Source organism: Danio aesculapii, chromosome 23 (assembly GCF_903798145.1).
Source record: "Danio aesculapii chromosome 23, fDanAes4.1, whole genome shotgun sequence".
Classification (NCBI taxonomy): Eukaryota; Metazoa; Chordata; class Actinopteri; order Cypriniformes; family Danionidae; genus Danio; species Danio aesculapii.
This window is the reverse complement of record NC_079457.1, coordinates 34,289,849-34,310,860: the sequence shown is the minus strand read 5'-3', so window position 1 is coordinate 34,310,860 and position 21,012 is coordinate 34,289,849. Positions and strand designations below refer to the sequence as shown.

Sequence of the window (21,012 nt, the reverse complement as noted above, 5' to 3'; positions counted from 1 at the left end):
AAAAAACAAAGCACACATTTAACACTGCAGCAGAGCTCATACCTTCAGCTTAGACTGAATCTCGCGAGACTTTCTCCGCGCAAGAACCTGCAGATGACTAGACACCTGCAGGAGGAACATCAGAGGAGCGAGAGAGCAAAGAGGAAAAGAGGGGAAAAGAGACAGTGAATAGAGAAAATTCACAAGGTGGCGCCACAGTCATACCTTTATGCCTGCTTGATATTCCCGCATTTTCTTCCTTGCTAACACCTGTATGTGACTAGATACCTGAGGCAAAACAGGCCCACACACATTGCATATTATTAAAACATATATCCTGGAACAATAAATCTGTCAAGTGATCTTAGACTGCTGACTTTTTAACAGTGTTAAAACAAAAGCAATGTACTGTGTCAGTGATCGCCTCAGACCTGGTAAATACACTTCAAGAACGGTTTTCTTACTTATATTTTTTGTCTTGTTTCTAGTCCAAATATCTGAAAATATCTGAAAGCATTTTCTAGACAAGCAAAACATATTGTCTTGTTTTCAGAAATAATATTCCAATATTAAGTGAGTTTTTCCTTAAAACAAGCAAACTAATCTGCCAATGGGGTAAGCAAAAAAATCTTTTTTTTTTAATTTTTTTTATTTTGATGGTGATGGGCAAGCTATTTGAAACATGTAGTGAGCTAAGCTATTAGCTACTCTACTTAAAATATAACTACACTAAAAGCTACTGTCTGGGAAATGTAGCAAGCTAAGCTAAAAGCTACTTGGCAAAAGTAACTTAGCTACATCTAAGCTATTTTTGCAATTTTCATTTTTAAAATCAAAGCAATCCAAGTCAATCATATTTTAGTGATCAATAAAACGGTCAATAAAATATAAGGCGTAATTGTTCAGTTCAAAAATTTACAGCAAACAATATGCTATACCAAACAGAAACAATTATAGTGTGTAAGAGCAAAAACAAAAAAATCCAATAAAACCAGGAGTTACATTTATGATAAAGGGAAATATTTAGGAATAAGCATTATACTGTGCATATATTTACAATTCTTCATTAATGAATTACACTCCATAATGTAGTATCAATTGTAACTATCATGAACTAATAGTAATTACCATAGTATATAGCATTTATTACACTAAACTATACAACAAATTAATTACAGTACATCACTGTTGTGTAGTTCAAAAATATTATAGTACTTACTATAAATCACTAAAGTATTTTTTTAAAACACAGCATCAGAATTAACGTTATTGCATCTTAACTTTACTTTTTGAGGTATGATCATGAGGGATCATGCTTCAGCAATAACTCATCTCCCTCAGTCATCTTTCCAACAAGCAAATTTCTCGTGTTAGCCTAATTTGTTTTCGACGTCACCGACCAGAGCGAGAGGTGACAACGCACCAAAGTTTGTAGACCACCGTAAAACCGGAATAAGTAGAAATTGTCATTCTCACCATCATATGGATTTACTTTCATTGGCTTGTGTGGACGCTACTGCACTACTTGACTAAAAAAAATAGCTTCGCTACGGAAAAGCTATTTGATTAAAAAAGTAGCGACACTACTGCCATGCTACTGAGAAATGTAGTTAAGCTAGTAGCGTCACTACTTGTGGCGACGCTACTGCCCAACATTGTCTTTTGACATAAGATAATTTTTATTACCCCATTGGATTTTGCTTGTTTTAAGGAAAAACTAACTTCATTTTGGCATATCTTAAAACAAGGCAATATGTTTTGCTTGTCTTTCTTGATTTAAGAATTTGTACATATTTGGACTAGAAACAAGACAAAAAAAATCTAAGAAAAGCATTTTTTTTGGCGTGTAGACACATCTCACATGAAAAAAAAAAAAACTATATTAATTTATAGTAAGTACTATAGTGTTTTTGAACCATACTATAGTAAAGTGCATATTTTTGTATATATAATAATATTTTTACTTTCCATTCTTTATTGTCCACAAGTTGACATTTATCTTTTGTTTCAGCAAACAACCACATCCGTGTTCACATCAAACATATCACAGAGAACAGGCAACACAAATACATTTAATATCACATAAATCACATTAAAACTCAATTAAACTCTATTCATATTTAAAACACAGTATTTAAAATTCTAATGGCAGTCGAAGAACATTTGATACACATTTTTCTTTACATGAGGTTGCCTAAAACACCTTTTTAATGGCAAAAGCTGACATTTTATATTTGTAGGTGCAGTAGGTGATCTGCCAAAATGCTAACCAGTAAGCATAACATCTCTGAAACACAGACCCTCCCCTGCCGTCCAAAGCCACACATCCTGATATCATGAACGTACACCTTAAAGATGAAAGTAGAACACCCACTAGATCCAGTCATTCGCCTGTTAGAAAAGTTTATATTACTTTTATAATACTACAATTCTGAATGAAAAAAACTGTATTAGGCTGTCTAGCACATTTTCAGTTGTGTAGTTAGCAAGCAAAACTTGTTATAATGTGCAATATTTCATGCATGCAAGGATCGCTGGGCTCACTATCTGACATGCTTTGTCCTAAAGCAACATTATGCTTTTTTATATTCGCTGGTGGCATGCAGGAATTACACTTTTTACTAAGCCATACTTGCATGCTGAATATTCGAAGTAGCATAGTACACAATGTAGGGACTGCATCACAGGTTGTCATTGTTCAAAAATGAATCAATGTGATGTGAAAACCAACTTCATTTCAGTAAAGCAAGCTAGTGCTATTTACTTATGTTTTGTTTTTAAACTAAATAAAAATCTATATTTTCGATGTTGTAAAAGGTACCTTAAATTTAAAATAGTCACATCAATCTTTTTCAGAGATTTCAGTGGCTGAACAACACGTCCATGCATACAGCCTATTCGTAACAACACAATCTACATAAGCTTTGAGTGACTAAAAGAGTTTTAAAACGTAACGTTATCTGTCTAAAAGAAATACTTCAGCCATGGTTTCATCCTTCCTCCAGTGTGCAAAAGTAACTCCAATATTGATTCCGAAATTTTTAAAGTTTTGATTCAGCATTTGTTTTTACCAGTCACTCTCTCTTATGTGTACGTGAACGCGTGTGTATGCTCAGATGTACAAATCTAAATTTGTTGACAGTCAGTTTGGGCTATTTATCAGAATTATGACAATTGTTGACCCGACAAATATTAATTTGAATATAAAATTGGATGATTTTTTTTTTGTCTTATGCCTTAAAGTGACTTTCAACCAGCCCAACAAAAAATGTTTCTGAAGACAATCACCTACTGCGCCTTTAAGGGATGGCAACAATCTTCAATAATGACGTGCTTTCTGTTTAATTCTCATTACATAAATTTCATTTAGTTGTCTTTGTGTTTTACCTACAATTGCACTGGCAATTTTTACAACTCGACAGTTTTTGCTTTTCTTTAATTGGCAACAGTCCATACCATGCAATCATGTTAAAACTCACATCACTTTCAACCAAATTCTTGTCTACCATCTCCAGAATATCTTGACTCACACCAAATTGTTTTAACCTCCTAATAAGATATAAGATATTTACAAGTCTTTATTAATGAGTGTTACAGCATATTGTTGCATTAACTATCATAAACTAACTGTAAATAATACTGTAGTAGACTTTAGTTTTTACTACAGTGAACTGTTGTTTATTGTAGTATAGGCCAATATAAAAACATAGTTGAAGAAAACTACAGTATTGGGGCATCTGTTTACTTTAGTATAGGTTGTTGTATTACCATAGCAACTATAAAATGACCACAGATTAATTAAAGTATTTTACTATAGTATGTAATGTATATTTATATAGTCATGCGGGGGGTCTCTCCACACCACCACCAGTGTGCAGTATCCACTTGGATGATGCGACACCAGCCACAGGACAATGGCACCAGTGCGATCACCACACACCAGCTAATGAAGTGGAGAGAGAATGATAGAGCCGATTCAGTTGATGGGAATGATTGGTAGGCCATGATGGGTTAGGGCCGATGGAGAGAATTTGGCCAGGACACCGGGGTGAGAGTCAGGAGCTCGGTTTCACGTCTCATCTGAAAGACAGTGCTCACTGACAGTATAGCGACCCCTTCACTTTACTGGGGCATTGGGACTCACACAGACCACAGGTTGAGCGCCCCCTGCTGGCCTCACTAACACCACTTCCAATAGCAACCTAGTTTTCCCATGTGGTCACCCATAGAGGTACTGACCAGGCTCAGCCCTGCTTAGCTTCAGTGAGTAACTGGTCTTGGGCTGCAGGGTGATATGGCTGTGGCCATAGTATGGTTCAATAACACTATAAAATTTACTATAGTATTTTTTACAGATTTATTATAGTTATATGCATATCACACACTCAGTTACTCTTTATAATGTAATATTAAAGTGACAGTATTTATTTATTTATTTTATTATTTTTTTCAGTTTTAAATGTAAGGATCTGAACAGAATTGTACCAAAGATTAAATTTTTATTCACACGAGTCATATCGACAACAACAATAATTATTATTATTATGTCAATTATTTGTTATTAATTAATTATCTAAAGAATCTATCTATCTATCTATCTATCTATCTATCTATCTATCTATCTATCTATCTATCTATCTATCTATCTATCTATTTATCTATCTATCTATCTATCTATCTAAAATTATTCTTAAATCACGTTGTCTAGCATAGCTTTCAAGTTACATAATGAAAAACTTAAATTAGGGTACAATTACGCAAAACTTTTCTTCACAATTTTTAAAAGTATTGTGCACAGATGCAAAAAAGCCTTTTGGCTAATACTGGCACATCCTTATTAAATATACAGTTGAAGTCAGAAATATTAGCCCCCCTGAATTATTAGCCTCCCTGTTTATTTTTTTCCCAATTTCTGTTTAACGAAGAGAAGATTTTTTTCAACACATTCCTAAACATAATAGTTTTAATAACTCATTTCTAATAACTGATTTATTTTATCTTTGCCATGATGACAATAATATGAGTAAATAATATTTTACTAGATATTTCTCAAGACACTTTTATACAGCTTAAAGTGACATTTAAAGGCTTAACTAGGTTAATTAGGTTAACTAGGCAGGTTAGGGTAATTAGGCAAGTTATTTCATAATGATGTTTTTTTTTTCTGTAGATTATTGAAAAAAATATCTAGCTTAAAGGGGCTAATAATTTTGACCATAAAATGGCTTTTAAAAAATTTAAAACTGCTTTTATTCTAACCAAAATAAAACTTTCTCCGGAAGAAAAAAATATTATCAGACATACTGTGAAAATTTCCTTGCTCTGTTAAACATAACTTGGGAAATATTTAAAAAAGAAAAAAATAATTCAAAGGGGGGCTAATAATTCTGACTTCAACTGTATATAAAAAATACTTTATATATTAAATAAAAATAGAAGACAAAACCATCACTATTCAATTGGATAAAAACCAATCATTGCTATTATGATGTACTTTTAAGAACAAATGGTGAAATTATGGTGATATCATTTGACTTTAACTTGACATTACCTGTTTCCTTGTGCGTGTTTTTCCAGTCCGTAGCTTTATATACCGTGCTATCAATTCATTACGACCTGAAAAGACATTGAAAGAAAATAAATAAATCAGCAATTTTATAAAAATAGACATTCATGGATATAATATGAAAAATGCATAAACTCTTATGATAACACTACATATCAGAAAAAGAAAGTGCATTTTATAATGCAAAATATGTTGACACCACAAGGTCATAGGTTTGATTTCCTGGGAAAACATTAAGTGACAAATTTATTGTTGGCACATTAATGCAAATCAATCACTATGGATAAAAGCAATTTCCAAATGAATAAATATTGAAATATGTTTCTTTATATCTAATTTTTAAAAAGAGCTGCTGGGAGTGAAGACTGTTTCCTGTTGACAGAAAAGCATAGAGATTGCTGCAATGCATCCACCAGCAATATCACAGTAGGGTGTAAAGCCTCGTATGAGACCATTAGTTTATTAATAGACCATTGAAAGACAAGGCTAGTGACAGATGAGTCAGGTGATACGGGTGGTGACTTGGCAAAAAAGGGCCACCATGTGTCAGGGCGTTGACCAATCAAACTGCTCTAAGTGGACAAATGTTATTACACAAGAAGCGATTTGTTAAACGAGTACAATGATACGTCTGTTTGTGTAACGGCAATAATATGACAATATGGGAAAATGGGACAAGAACCAAAGAAGATGTGGGAGAAGATAAACTGAGGTATATGGAGATAAAGAGGATTTCATCACAGTTTATAAAGGGCTGACCTTGTGAACAGCTGTGCAAAGTTTCAACTGTGAATCTTTCTTGACACCCCTACCCTCCCACTGGCATCCCGCTTACTGACAGCCGGGCCACCTGGACCCAACACGAAAACCCTGCTCCCAAACTGCAAGCTATATAACACCAGGGACTCATATAAAAGCATGTCACCTGCAAACAACATGTTTGGACATTGCGAATGTGCAAACAAATGTATGTGATAAGACAAGCCAAATATAAATGAAGTACCATGTTCATCTATACAGCACACACTATTTCTGTTATCAAACATTATTCGATCACTAGTGGCACCAAACATTATGACAAAATCTTGAAAACAAGTTTCAAATAAAGCACTGACAGGCACATTCTAAAGTCAAACCACTGGTTGAGGAAAGTGAGGGCATGCAATCAATTAAGTAAGGAATATTTAAACACAGGCTCATTGAATTTTCAGAAAATATTGCCCACCCGAGGTGTACACTCAATAACTACTTTGAAAGTAATTTAACTCTGTGTTTATCTGAAAAGAACATCTGATAATTTTTTTTTTTATTGTTTTTTATTGGCAGTGAGCATTGGCAGTGCCAACACCATGCTTTCAAGCACCAAGACTGTTCATACAGTAGTTACCTAGCAACATAAAATGTGCAGTGCACTACTATAGTCTTAAGGCGCTTGTCCACCAAATAGTTTTTGCCCTCAGAAATGCGAGCTAAGCATTTTTTTTTTTCGGTTGTTGTCAATAGAGATTTGTAAAACACCGGCAATTTAGCCAGCTGCTAAGCATGTGCTTTATGCTCAGTGATGAGCACTCAGTTTTAAAAGCTTTGACAGTTGGAGAAACAATTGAGCATTTTTAAAACAACACTTGCATGTCTACATAACATTTTGCTGGACATGTGCCCTTTAAAGTCAACAATTGCAAAACAGAAAAGTGTGTTTGCTGAGATCGGCTTCTTAGAATATTTATCAGTCAGACAGAATCAACAGTCCAACTGCTGTAAAGTATTATTTTGTACACCCAAAAAGTTAAGGTAACTCCATTTGAGGAAACTAATTGCAACAAACCATTTAAGTTCAAAAACTAATCCTAATGCTGCGTTCACAACAGACGCAGAAGAAGTGTCAAGCGCAAGTTATTTATGTTAAGTCGAATCACTCGAGTTGGAAAATCTGAACTTCAGCGAACATTCAGGCTGCGTTAACCTATCAGGAGCTTTCTATTGTAGGAGTGGGCTTATGACGCAGCGCCTGTTGTTGGTGTCCCGAGGGGAAATCCTCCTGCTGACACCAGACAACAGTTGATTAAACTGGGCTCGGCTCAGTCGGAAGCACCGCTGAAAGCTTCCATCATCCAGGTTAAGTTTCTGAAGGAGTTTATGAACTCACAGAGCAGGGTGCACCTCTAAAAAGATCCAGTGGACTCCAAACTAATCAACGCTGTTTTTCAGCCTTCATAAAGCACATAAACACAGTTATTCTCTCAATAAAATTCATGTTAGCCATTTAGCAATGAAGCTCAAGTCACTGGGCAGACCGAAACCCTGCCCATCATGTGAATCTGCACCTTTTGTGAAGTGAATTTGACGCACGAATGAAGCGAATTTGATGCATGAATAAAGCGAGTAAACTCAAAATGTTCATGCATCTATTTACGCACAAATTGTCGTGTCTGGTGTGAACACAGCGTAATGAGTACTGTGAACTTAATCCATTTGAGTAAACGAAGCATTTTGAGCACAGTACAACCTAATAAATGAAGAGAACTCAAACCAATTGAGTACTTTAAAAACCCAATAAGTTAGGGCAACTCAAATTGTTTGAGGAAACCGATTCCCACAAACAATTTGAGTTTAAAAACTAATCTATATGAGTACTGTTGACTTACTCAATTTAAGTTGAGGTAATGAGGTATTTAATTAACTCATTACCTTCAACACGGAGTTCAAAACTCTTTTCAAGTGAGCAGAATTAACTTTCAGTAAATTTGAGTTAACTACACTCATTTCATTTAATAAAGTTGACTGTTGGGTTTAACAATGTACTGGCTAACAGCAGAGTCATGTCTACATACTGTATTATATACTATTTAAAAACCTGCATAGGCTGTCAAGTTGTACTTTGAAAGTTTGAATGGGGTGAACACTTGACACCAAAATGATATAAGAGAAGTCCAGTATTTTGTCACACCAACCAGAACAAATTAGAGCCTCTTCAGTGCAATTCAATTATCTATTACTAATGAAATGACAACATAGGTGAATGTCAAAGAGGATTAGCCAATCAGACAGCCTTTAGAGTGAGAGAAAAACATCCAGAGTGAATGACAGAACATGTGTAAAAGAGAGGTCAAACATCTTCTGTTCCAGACATCCAGAGAAGACTGATAGAGAGACCCTCTGGCTCATTCCCAGCAGCCTTGAACTCCTGATTCCCAGCCAAAAGCTTTCAGAAGGCACCTAACCACCCCCCAGAGCTCTCAAGGCTACCTGCCCACAAATAGTGTTTACGATCCTAAATGAAATGCTGTATTTCTAGGGAGGCTTGGAGAGTAAGGAGGGCAGATAAGTCTAGGATACTAGTGTTGGGGGCAAGAAAGAGTCAGAAAAAAATATCAGGTATAATATGAAATACTATCAAAAACACAGACGCCACATGAATGTATCTATAATGGTTGCTTACAGTAGTCATTTTTGAAAGTAATTTACTGTACTGTGTAATGCACTTTTTAAATGCCTGGAGAAAATATAATGGGACAATCCCAAGGGCTGACAATTTGTGGGTCTTGCATTTGCAAACTTTTGATTACAAGACCAGTTTCTCAATGACACTGTCTCAAATTATGCATTTGTTGTGGACTTGTTGTGTTAAGGTTCATAAGGTAATAGGTCAGGGCTGTCTTATTCTGCTACTGGAGTTCCAGTGTCCTGCAGAAATGACCATCAGACCTACCTGGGACTTTCTAGAAATCTTGTAGATCCTATACAAACTTCACTACTGGTTCTTGTGTGTTTTCAGTGGCAGTGGCCCTTCAGGCGAAGTATAGGACAGCCCAACTAAAGAGTATCTGAGTTGTACTTTTATTGCAGAGTGCTTATGAAGATTTTTGTACAGGTCTACGCCACAACACTCTTCCAAATCTTGGAAAGATGAGTATTGGTCACTGATTCGAATCACAGCTGGGCCAGTTGGAAAGAAGGTTGCTGATTTGAATCCTGGCTAAGCCAGTTGGCAAGAAGGTTGCTGGTACTTAATTATTAAAGTCCTGTAGGTACTATATGGCCCTACATGATCAAGAATAGGACACCTTTACTAAGAGTGGTATATAATTCCCCCTTTTATTGTTAGGAAAGCCTACGAAGAGTTCTTATGGGTCTATGCCACAACACTTATCAAGGTTTGGTAGAATGTAAAGCAGAATTTAATCAAGTTGCTTCCTCCAGGCCTGGAGTGGAGGCCTAGTGGTTAACACACTGCAAAGTACTCTAGACAAGTTTAGGTTAAACAGGGTCACATAGGAGCTTAAGTGATGAATCCCGCCAACATTGTGTCTTTATGCTTTTTTCTTTTACCCCTTTACTTCCTACATGGAAAAAATAAAATACTTTCAACTTAAGTCTACCAAGCAATGCTTAAAGACAAGCAATCCCAAAGCTTTCAACAAGGGCCTTTTTTTTACAACTACCCACTCAAAGTACAAAAGACAAGTCTTTTCATCTCATTAGGAGCTAAAATGATCTACCTGCCTCTTTGGTAGGAAATTTAAAGGCTGACCATTTCACTGACAAAGTGCTGAGTATAAAAAAGAACCAGTTAAACTTCCACATCATATCAATGTCTGCATAAATATTCCCGTAGATCTGAATGAGGCTGTGCCAAAGGAAAGTGCTGATTTGCTCCCAGATTCCTCTAATGTGTGTCCAGGAAAAAAGGCAGGAGTGAAATGAAACTTGCTTTGCACACATTTATCCCTCCTCACCCCTCCTCCAAAAATGCTCCCTGTAATGGCTCTGGCTCATACTCCTTTCCTTAAATCAGAAAGGACAATTTATGCTCCAGCTGGGATATGTACAAGAGACAGATCGCCATGAAGAGTGGAAGATGTTTGCATGTTTCAGTGATGTACTGACTCAGTATATGAAGGTTAACACAGACTTGGGCTCTCGTCTTCAAGTATGTCAGTCCTGTTGACATAACCATTTTGAAGTGCCAAACTAATTGCAAGATTTAAAGAGCATTTGGACTTGGTCCTGTGGGTAACTTGGCAAGATGCCTGTTGAGAGAAGTCAGCAAGGATGATTATTAGCACCTTGCTGTACCCCTTAAAGTTTCTCTTTCTTCCATGGGTCATTTTTCACCTTGACAGTTTCCTCCCACCATTTACCCTGGTTAACCCACCATTCCACCAGATGTATATGCTTATTGACTAAAACCACCTGCTTTTTAACAACTCTCCCACCACACACCTGTCAACTTTGGCCCACAGTAAAAGACTGGAAACTGTCAATCATAGAAAAGACCAAACAAGTGGCTAATCAAAAACAGGTGCCATGCTATCCAAATAATATTTTCACAGAACTGTTGCCAGTCCTCTGTCAGTCCACTGGCAACTTTTATTGTTATACTTTTTCATCAAGACATCCTGTATTATGTTCAGACAAATCTTAAGGTAATAAAATAGCAATTCCATATATTGTAGTTCCTTAATGTGTACAAATGTAATCTAGACAGAAAGAAAGATATCTCTATGGACCAGCTTTAGACTTAACACTCATTAATCTCAACTAAAACTGCTTTAGAAGACAATTTGTAGAGTTTCAGACAGAGTAGTTAAATGCAATTTAGCACTTATTTTGAAGTTATTTATTTATTTTTTGCTAATACAAGAATGTCAGGACAAAGTCAGCATTTGCAAAGTCAACTTAACTGATACACTTTCAGACATAGGCATTGTACCCTAGACAGATATGGGGTTACCCAAGAGCAAGTATTAAACAGCATCCACCATGAACAATGCGATTTTTTCATAGCCATAATTGGACACTTTTTCCTCAGAGTGTGCATTCTAGATAATACAAGATATTTACTTAATGTATGCAGTCAGTTCATGGAGATGAACCTACTACTTATCTGGTGTTATTTACACTAGTGCATTATGTTTTAGAATGTATAAGGCCATAAAAACTTAAAAGTTTAAAATCAGTTTGAACTTTCATCAACATGACACTGCCATTGTCGTTGCCCTGAAACAAACATTTTGGATAATGGGTCTCAAAGTAGAAAAATCTCAAAACACTGTGATAAAGTGGATATAACTATGACATCACAGTACCATGTAACTAAAAGAAATAAGAACTCTGCACATAAAAGCACATACTCAATACTGTATCCTGAGGGGTGACATGGTGGCGCAGTAGGTAGTGCTGTCGCCTCACAGCAAGAAGGTCGCTGGTTCGAGCCTTGGTTGGGTCAGTTGGCGTTTCATAAAGGGACTAAGCCGAAAAGAAAATGAATGAATGAATCTATCCTGTGGTTGTCTATGTTTGTTTACCCCGCCATATGTAGGTTTTTGGTTTGATGGCTATCCACAATCACCCTGTAACTAGTCTTCTGGATTGCGTATCATTCCCTGATTAGTCAAGCCCCTCTCATGTTACCTTTACCAACTGGTACAGTATGCAGCAAGTATGGATGCCGGCAAAATATGTGTCTGCCCAGTGAGCGTGAATGGTCACGTATCATGCATTTTAGGGCTGGGACATACCAAACCAATGCCAAATAACAAGCACAGATGAAAACCAACTTTGTTTTTGCCTTTAGTCATCTTGTCTCATTCTGTAAGTGTAAATAAAGCAGTGTTTAGTACAATTATCACAGTAATTGTCACTCATCATGGAGGGATTCGCTTTTGCAAATGTCTGATAATCTAATAATCCATATCATTTGCAAACATTTGTGACGTGTACTGTACTGAAATTGCAGCTGGCCTACTTGTGTTTCTTCTTGACTTGATTTTTTTATTTGCTATGTCATATCACTACATCACACTCACGCACTGATTTCTTGATGGATAACCAGTCAGAGCTTTCTCTTAAACCAAAGTGACCCAACATTAACCTGACAAAAGGAGACAAGTGGAAAACACCAAACCAACAAGCCGGATCAACACATGTGTCCTGGCCCTTAAGGCTGATTTATACTTCTGCGTCGAATGTATGTGGATGGGCTAGAACAGCCTAGACAAATTAAACTCAGACCCAGATAAGCACCTCAAAAAAATGATCCTTTAGGCCATAGGTCTCAAACTTGATTCCCGGAGAGCCACAGCTCTGCACAGTTTTGCTTTGATGGTTGGAACTAAACTGTGTAGAGCTATGGCCCTCGAGGAGTTGAGTTTGAGACCACTGCTTTAGGTTGTATGGTGTGGACTGAGATTGTTTTTTTGTTTTTGTTTTTTGTAGTAAAAAACAACAGCCTGGACAAGGAGTGTTTTCATTCTAAATAGGCATTTTAAAATTATAAATGCAGCCTCAGTCTCTTTCCCTATCCTCTGACATACGACTATACCCTGTCCCAGTTGCATAGGCCAGACCAGGGGAAGCACACTCAACAGTTCACCAATCCATTGGAGGGCACCCCCACAGACACACCCCTAACCTGTATGTATTTGGACTGTGAGGGAAACTGGAGTATCTGGAAGAAAACCATCCTGACATAAGAAGAACATACAAACTTCACAAGCTCGAAAACCAGGGGTCAAAAGGGAACTCATACTGACACCAGATGTCACTCTTACATATTATTTTACATTTCAGTTATTGACTTTTTGTTTTATGCAGTTATTCAGTGTATTTATTGTATAATTCAGGGGTTCTCAAACTCGGCCCTGGAGGTCCTGTGTCCTGCAGATTTTAGCTCCAACTTGCCTCAACACACCTGCAAGGATGTTTCTAGAAAGCAGAGTAAAGGCCCGTGCACACTGAGATGGTTTTTGCTCGCGTTTTCCGTCGAAGTTTAACGCCTCGTGACTAAATAAAGGGCGTCAATGTGATCATGCACACCAATGCACAAAACGGCAGGCATAAAAGCGTCATTTTTAAAAAAACGCCTCATGCTCATTTCTTTTGTTTTGACGCCTCACGTCAAAACCTCCTCCTTCAATCAGATTGGCACTTTTGCTCATGTGCACGGACCTGCTGAAGTTACAGTAAACAGCACTTGGAGGTGCTCAAGTGCAAAACTGTCAATACGAGCGCACATTGAAGAAGATGCCCAGAGGCGATATGAACGTGGAGCTGCTTATTGCTCTGGTGAACCGTAATTATTTCCTTATCGCTAGTTCTAGAGCTGCTACTTGAACCATACATAATTGCAAGCATGTCAACTTGTGTAGCGCTATTTAATGTCAAGGAGTGATTTTGCATACTCTTCTGCTAGACGCCAGTGAAAATTGCTTGGCTTTGATTTCGGAAAAACGTCTTGAAAAACACTGACAATAAATGCAAACGAAAAGCGTCCCGGTGTGTTAGAGCCTTAAGAGCTTGATTAGCTTGCCCAGGTGTGTTTGATTTGGGGTGGGACACCAGACATCCAGGACTGAGATTGAGAACCCCTGTTATAGTTAAAAGCAAATAATTATTTTTTCCAAATTTCATCCCAAGTAATGTTTACCAGAGCAAGTAATTTTTTCATAGTTTCCTATTATATATTTTCTTCAGGAGTTGAAGATGAATAAATTAAATAAAAGTGGTTCGGTTCAAGTGAATAACATCTATTAGCTAAATGTATTGAATTAAATCTCACTGTAAAGTGTGACGAATATAATTTTTGTGCACCTTTCAAAACTGCCTAGGTCAAAGTGAAAACTAATTATGTGTTTTATTTATTGCATCATTTTATTGACGAGATCTTAAAAAAAATATTAAAAATGCCACATAGTCACACTCTTTCTAGAAATGTATATTGATAGAATTTTTTAGATGATTTCATGATAATATAGACAGCAAACCTAAGCATAAGTTCACCGTTGATATAGCAATATATATAAAAACTGGAAGTATGGGATATTAACTGCAAAGTGTGTGTAAATGTATGTGTAAGTTCAGACTTTAGTAGAAGATCCTGTCCCAACCTATGGCAATCCTGCAGAACATGTTTGAGCTTGTTCTGAAACAGATACAAACACACACCTAAATTGTCAAAACACAGGAGTTGGAAAGTGAGACGACTGGACAGTCAGACACATCTTCAAAAGACTGAAGCTCCCAAAATGACTTCAGGCCAGCACTTGTCTAAAGTGGAGAACACCTGAATGTCTTTTACCAAAATTAAAGCCTTTTATTAAAACATGGAAGGTCATCGTCCACACCCTGACCTTTGGAAGGGCCCTAAGGGTTAAACCTGTCCTACTGACCCAGAAGTTCTCAACATCCCCCAGAGTCTGTTCCTTCATGCTGTGTTTTCCTCAGCACTTTCCTTTATATAACCTTTAGCCTCTTTTTATCAGAGCAGTGGAAAGTCATTTTAGACGCTTACACTACAGGTCAATAGATTAAAGATCAATTAAGATTTCTGTTTGTTTCTAAAAGAAGCAGTGTTAAATTATTATTATTATTATTATGACTGAGGGTGTTTTCACACTTGCCTCATTTAGTTTGGTTGAATCACAGCTTGTTTTTCCTCTTAGTGAGCTTCGTTTGGGAAGATATGAATGTAGCAATCACACTCAAGCGTGCACTAAAAGCAGACCAAAAAGCACTTTCAAATGAACATGATCCGAACTAGAACAGACCTAACTGCAAAAAGTACTGCTTTATTTGAAAACAATATTTTAAAAATATTTGTTGACAGCGCTTTACCAACTATTTTATTCCGAGAGAGAGAGAGGGAAAAACATTACCTGATGGATCGTTGGTAATATTTCAATCTAACATTATACATTATTTCTTTATAGAGATATTAAGTCATCTGGTGAAATTGTATTCATATCGCAATGAATAAATAAAAAAATATCACAATGTAAGATTTTTCCAATTTCATTTATTTCGGTTAACATTTACTTTAGCTACACAATGTTCACAAAAAAATAAAATAAAAAAATAAAAATTCTGTACCAAGTCCAGGCATTTCTAATAGAAAAAAATAAGGTTTTTCCTCCTTGCTCCTTGGTTTTCTCCTCAGAGGATCATCACATCTGCAGAGCTTGTGCAACTGAGATGATCTCATGTGCCGTGTTTCTAAATCAAAACTCCAGGAAAACACTATCAACAAGTTCAATAAATAGCTACTACAAACATAAAAGCAGACGTAATGATGAACAGAGCCACAAATTAGCCTATTTACTGAGTGCCAGCATTGATAAATTATTTCTCTAGCCCAAGAGCTCCGACACGCCGACGATAAACTAAAATGATTGCAGGTTGAGACTGTTAAAATAAAAAGCTGGCAAGAGTACACAGGTGAAGGATGACAAATCAGGCTCATTACGGCAGGCAGACACTGATGGGAACATCACATTGTTTAACCATCTTCCCACGGTGTGATGAGACTGAACTTTACTACAGTGCTGCTTTCTGTTAGAAGGCGGCAGGAGATTCACAAGGAATGACAAAGCTCTGAGGAACATCAACAGATGCTAAATGCTGGCGATGAGGATCAGGACATCATCACATTTGATACTTCAGGATTCGCAGTGTGTCCTGAGACAAAATAGACATATTCCAAATCATATAGTGAGCATATGTGACCCTGAACCTCTAAACCATAAGTCATAACTGTCAATGAAATTTTGAAATTTGACATTTATACTGTGCATCACTGTAGCAAAGTTCGATATTGGGGGAAGAAGAAGACAGGGTCGGCGATTCAGGTAAACAGTATACTTTTATTTTTAAATGAGTGCACAACACCCGTAGTGTGCGCGTGTGTGTGCTCTCTCCCTCTTCTCCCGGCTGCTCCTTCTGTTCTCCTTAAGAAGGTTGTCTCTCCGGCCCAATCACTAGAATAAACAGGTGTTATTTATTATTTCTGATTGGCCTGCTGATTAGCCGCCGGGCTCCAAGCCTGCTCTCCCCCCTCATTGGGTGTTCGATCATGCTTAACTCTCCACATACCCCCCCCCCCCCCCCCCCCCGCCCTGGAGAGGAAGTCGGCCACAGCCATTTGCGCCCCCGGCCTGTGGACCACCTTGAATTTAAAAGGCTGTAACGCTAGATACCAACGGGTGATCCGCGCGTTGGTATCCTTCATGCGGTGAAGCCACTGGAGAGGAGCATGATCTGAACAGAGGACGAATTCCCTGCCCAGGAGGTAATAGCGAAGAGTGAGAACGGCCCACCTGATCGCCAGGCACTCCTTCTCTATGGTGCTGTACTTAGCCTCACTCTTACTGAGTTTTCGGCTAATGTACAGCACCGGCCGTTCCACTCCTGCCACCTCCTGGGAGAGAACCGCCCCCAGACCCCGATCGGATGCATCCGTCTGTAACAGAAAGGGGAGAGCAAAATCAGGAGCGTGCAATAGTGGCCCCCCGCAAAGTATAGATTTTACCTTTGAGAAGGCCTGTTGACACTGCTCCGACCATTGGACGGTATCTGGTCCCTCCTTTTTAGTGAGATCAGTCAATGAGCTGACGAGGGCCGAATAATTAGGGACAAAACGCCTATAGTATCCCGCCAGCCCCAAAAACTGGTCTCGGACAGGTGGCAATAGCTGCAGTCTTATCAATTTGGGGCTGCACCTGCCCGTGGCCTAAGTGGAAGCCCAGATACCTTACTTCCACTCGCCCAATTGCGCACTTCCGTGGGTTAGCCGTGAGCCCGGCCCGTCTCAGCGCCGACAATACCGCCCTCAGGTGTTGCATATGCCGCTGCCAGTCATTACTGTAAATGATGATGTCATCTAAATAAGCAGCGGCATATGCCACGTGAGGGCCGAGTATTTTATCCATCAGACGCTGAAACGTTGCCGGTGCCCCGAACAGCCCGAACGGAAGTGTCACGAATTGGTGTAATCCAAACGGCGTTGTGAAAGCCGTTTTTTCGCGGGATATTGGAGTCAAGGGGATCTGCCAATAGCCCTTCGTTAAATCCAAAGTCGAGTAAAATCGAGCAGCACCTAACCGGTCGAGCAACTCGTCAATACGCGGCATTGGATAGGCGTCGAATTTTGACACCGCATTTACCTTGCGATAATCCACACAGAACCGGACCGAGCCGTCAGTCTTGGGTACCAAGACAATCGGGCTGGCCCAGTCGCTGTGGGACTCTTCTACTACTCCCATTTTCAACATATTACTCAATTCTTCCTGAATCACTTTTTTCTTGTGTTCAGGTAGGCGATACGGCCGGGTCCTAACGACCACGCCCGGTTCGGTCTCGATATGGTGCTGAATCAGGTTAGTACGACCGGGCAGGGGTGAGAACACATCAGAGAATTCACGTTGGAGGTGCCGGATATCGAGGAGCTGGCTCGCTGAGAGATGATCCCCTCCGGTGACCAGAGCGCCCGGCCGTCCCCGGCCGGGGCTCTCTGGCCCCAGGTCATCCTCGTTAGTAACAAGCGTAGCCAGCGCCACTTCCTCCGGCTCCCTCCACTGCTTCAGCAGATTAATGTGATAAATCTGACGTGAACCAGCCCTGTCCGAACGAACCACCTCGTAATCGAGATCACCGACTCGTCGTGTGACCACAAACGGCCCTTGCCACTTGGCGAGTAATTTAGAGCTGGAAGTGGGTAATAGTACAAGGACTTTATCTCCCTGTGCAAATTTACGTAGTTTAGTGCCCTTGTCATATCGCCGGCGTTGGTCATCCTGAGCCTTAAGCAAATTCTCCGTAGAGAGCCGCCCCAGTGTGTGGAGTTTTGCTCTAAGGTCCAGAATATACTGAATTTCATTTTTACTCTTAGAAGGCTCGTCCTCCCAAGCCTCTCTAATGACATCCAAAACCCCTCTGGGCTGTCTGCCATAGAGAAGCTCGAAGGGGGAAAACCCCGTGGAGGCTTGGGGAACCTACCGCACAGCAAATAACAAGGGCTCTAACCACTTATCCCAATTTTTCGCGTCCTCGTGAACGAATTTACGGATCATTGATTTAAGCGTGCGATTAAACCTTTCCACCAGCCCGTCTGTTTGTGGGTGATAGACGCTGGTGCGAATGGATTTAATGCCCAATAATCCATAAAGTTCGCGCATGGTGCGTGACATGAACGCGGTGCCTTGATCAGTGAGAATCTCCTTGGGGATTCCCACTCGGGAGATTATACGAAACAGAGCTTCCGCAACACTTTTTGCTGAGATGTTACGGAGCGCTACTGCTTCCGGGTAGCGGGTTGCATAATCCACTAGGACTAATGCAAACCGGTGCCCGCGTGCGGATCGCTCTAATGGCCCGATGAGATCCATACCAATTCTCTCGAAGGGCATCTCCATAATTGGTAACGGGCGCAAAGGCGCTTTTGGGGTGGCCGGTGGATTTACCAGCTGACATTCACGGCACGCAGCGCACCATTTGCTGACATCCCCGTGAATGCCCGGCCAAAAGAATCGGGTCATGAGGCGATTTAATGTGGCCGCCTGACCTAAATGTCCAGCCATAGGATTAGCATGAGCATTTCCCCATCTATCACCTGCACTCTTTCGAGTGCATGTCTCAGCGTGTCGTCACGCGACTGTTCCAGGGGAAAGTCTTTACACCGGGAAATTCCCAGCCCTTCCCCTGAGACAGCGCGTGACGTCACCGCTTGGGATTCCCCCAGCTGAGCGACACACCCCCTACCCGGCGATCTCTTCTTCCAAGACACACCCGCACATAAGACCCCTAATAATCTATTAAATCCAGGCCAATTGGTTCCCAGAATTAGCGGGTGTTTGAGGTGCGGGTTAACTGCTACCTCAACGCTATGCTTTTTACCCCGGAATTGAATGTCTATCGCCGTTAGCGGGTAGTGAATTACATCCCCGTGCACACACCTTACCCTTACTGTGCGGCTCGTATCCAATGCCGGGTCTTGAAGCAGGCTTTGGTGGATGGAGGTTTGGTTGCACCCCGAATCCACCAAAGCTTGATATGTACCCCCTTTTATACTCACTGGTATCCGGTATAGCCCGTCGCGACCGGGGGCGACGATTGGCGTGGCGGGGACCCGAATCAGCGCACTCACCTCCTTCATGGAGCAGATTTTTGGTGTGCTATTCTCGCCCCCGCGGCGCCAATGCATCGGCCCAGCCCTTCTCACTATACCCCCAGGGCCAGCAAGACCAACCGATTGAACCGGAGAGAGACCTGGCGCTATCTGGGGAACCGCCAGGGGTCGTTGCTCCACCCCGCCGTCCGGATATGGACCCGCCCCTCTTGGGACGTTCGGCAGGTCCGCCTCTGTGCACCGCCATCTGGGTGCTGGTGTGGGCGGTCCCCACAGTCTGGGCCTGGGAACAGGAGGAGAGAGAGGGAGAGGGGGAGAAGAGAGAGAGGTTATTTCGCCGACCCTGGACCTCACCACCAGGTGATCCTCCGCCAGCCGGATGGCCGTCTCCAGATCCTCTGGCCGGTGGCACTGGACCCACTCCGATGTTCGGGAGGGGAGGCGGGTGATGAATTGCTCCAGCACCACGGCATCCACCAGCTGGTCGGTGGTCCGGCCATCCTTCACCAGCCATCTGCGGCAGGCGTCACGGAGCTGCTGAGCGAACACGAAGGGCCGGCCACTGGCAGTCAGCTCCATGGAGCGGAAGAGCTGACGCTGCTCTTCCGGATTGCGGCCGGCCCGCTGGAGAACGGCTCGCTTCAGGTGAGCGTACTCCAGGAGATTCTGGGCCGGTAGCTGCTGCACGGCAGTTTGGGCTTCGCCTGACAGCAGGGGGATAACTCTTACCGGCCACTCGGCCCGCGGCCAGCCACACGCCTCCGCCAACCCCTCGAAGAGTTCCAGGAACACTTCCGGGTCGTCCTCCGGTGCCATCTTCTGTAGCGAGATGGGAGGGTGGGCGGCAGATGTCGGCGCGGGCCGGATCTCCTGGGTCAGCAGACTCCGGATTAGCTCGCGGTCCTCCCGCTGGGCCTCTACGAGGACTTGGAAGCGTCTTTCCAGATTTTCTCTCAGCTCCCCCAGCGCATGGTGTTGTTGTTGGTGGAGGGCCGCGAGCGCCTGGATGACTTCCGCACATGGACTGGCAGACGGAGTAACCATTCTGGCAGCAAAGTTTCTTCTTCTTCCCGGGTTTCGGCACCACTGTAGCAAAGTTCGATATTGGGGGAAGAAGAAGACAGGGTCGGCGATTCAGGTAAACAGTATACTTTTATTTTTAAATGAGTGCACAACACCCGTAGTGTGCGCGTGTGTGTGCTCTCTCCCTCTTCTCCCGGCTGCTCCTTCTGTTCTCCTTAAGAAGGTTGTCTCTCCGGCCCAATCACTAGAATAAACAGGTGTTATTTATTATTTCTGATTGGCCTGCTGATTAGCCGCCGGGCTCCAAGCCTGCTCTCCCCCCTCATTGGGTGTTCGATCATGCTTACCTCTCCACAATCACCTGAAAGCCCCCCACGGTCCAAAGACATGCGCTATAGGTCAACTGAATAAGCTAAATTGGCCGTTGTGTATGTCTGTGAATGCAAGTGTGTATGGATGTTTCCCAGTGTTTGGTTGCAGATGGAAGGGCATCCACTGCGTAAAACATATGCTGGATAAGTTGGCGGTTCATTCCGCTGTGGCG

General features: G+C 40.9%; 1 protein-coding gene across 4 annotated transcripts in view; it reads right to left on the bottom strand.

Moving 5' to 3' along the window:
• The window catches only part of tead3a (TEA domain family member 3 a), a 94,587-nt gene that overhangs the window by 19,932 nt on the left and 53,643 nt on the right, over positions 1-21,012 (bottom strand). For 2 of the 4 annotated variants that reach the window (XM_056449527.1, XM_056449529.1), the window contains exons 4-5: positions 5,531-5,595; positions 43-105 (exon numbers count right to left, since the gene is read on the bottom strand). In XM_056449527.1, the coding sequence (XP_056305502.1) occupies positions 43-105; positions 5,531-5,595 (128 nt within the window). Of the gene's footprint in view, positions 1-42; positions 106-204; positions 268-5,530; positions 5,596-21,012 lie in introns of all 4 variants that reach the window. The other 2 variants (XM_056449530.1, XM_056449528.1) reach the window with 2 other exon arrangements.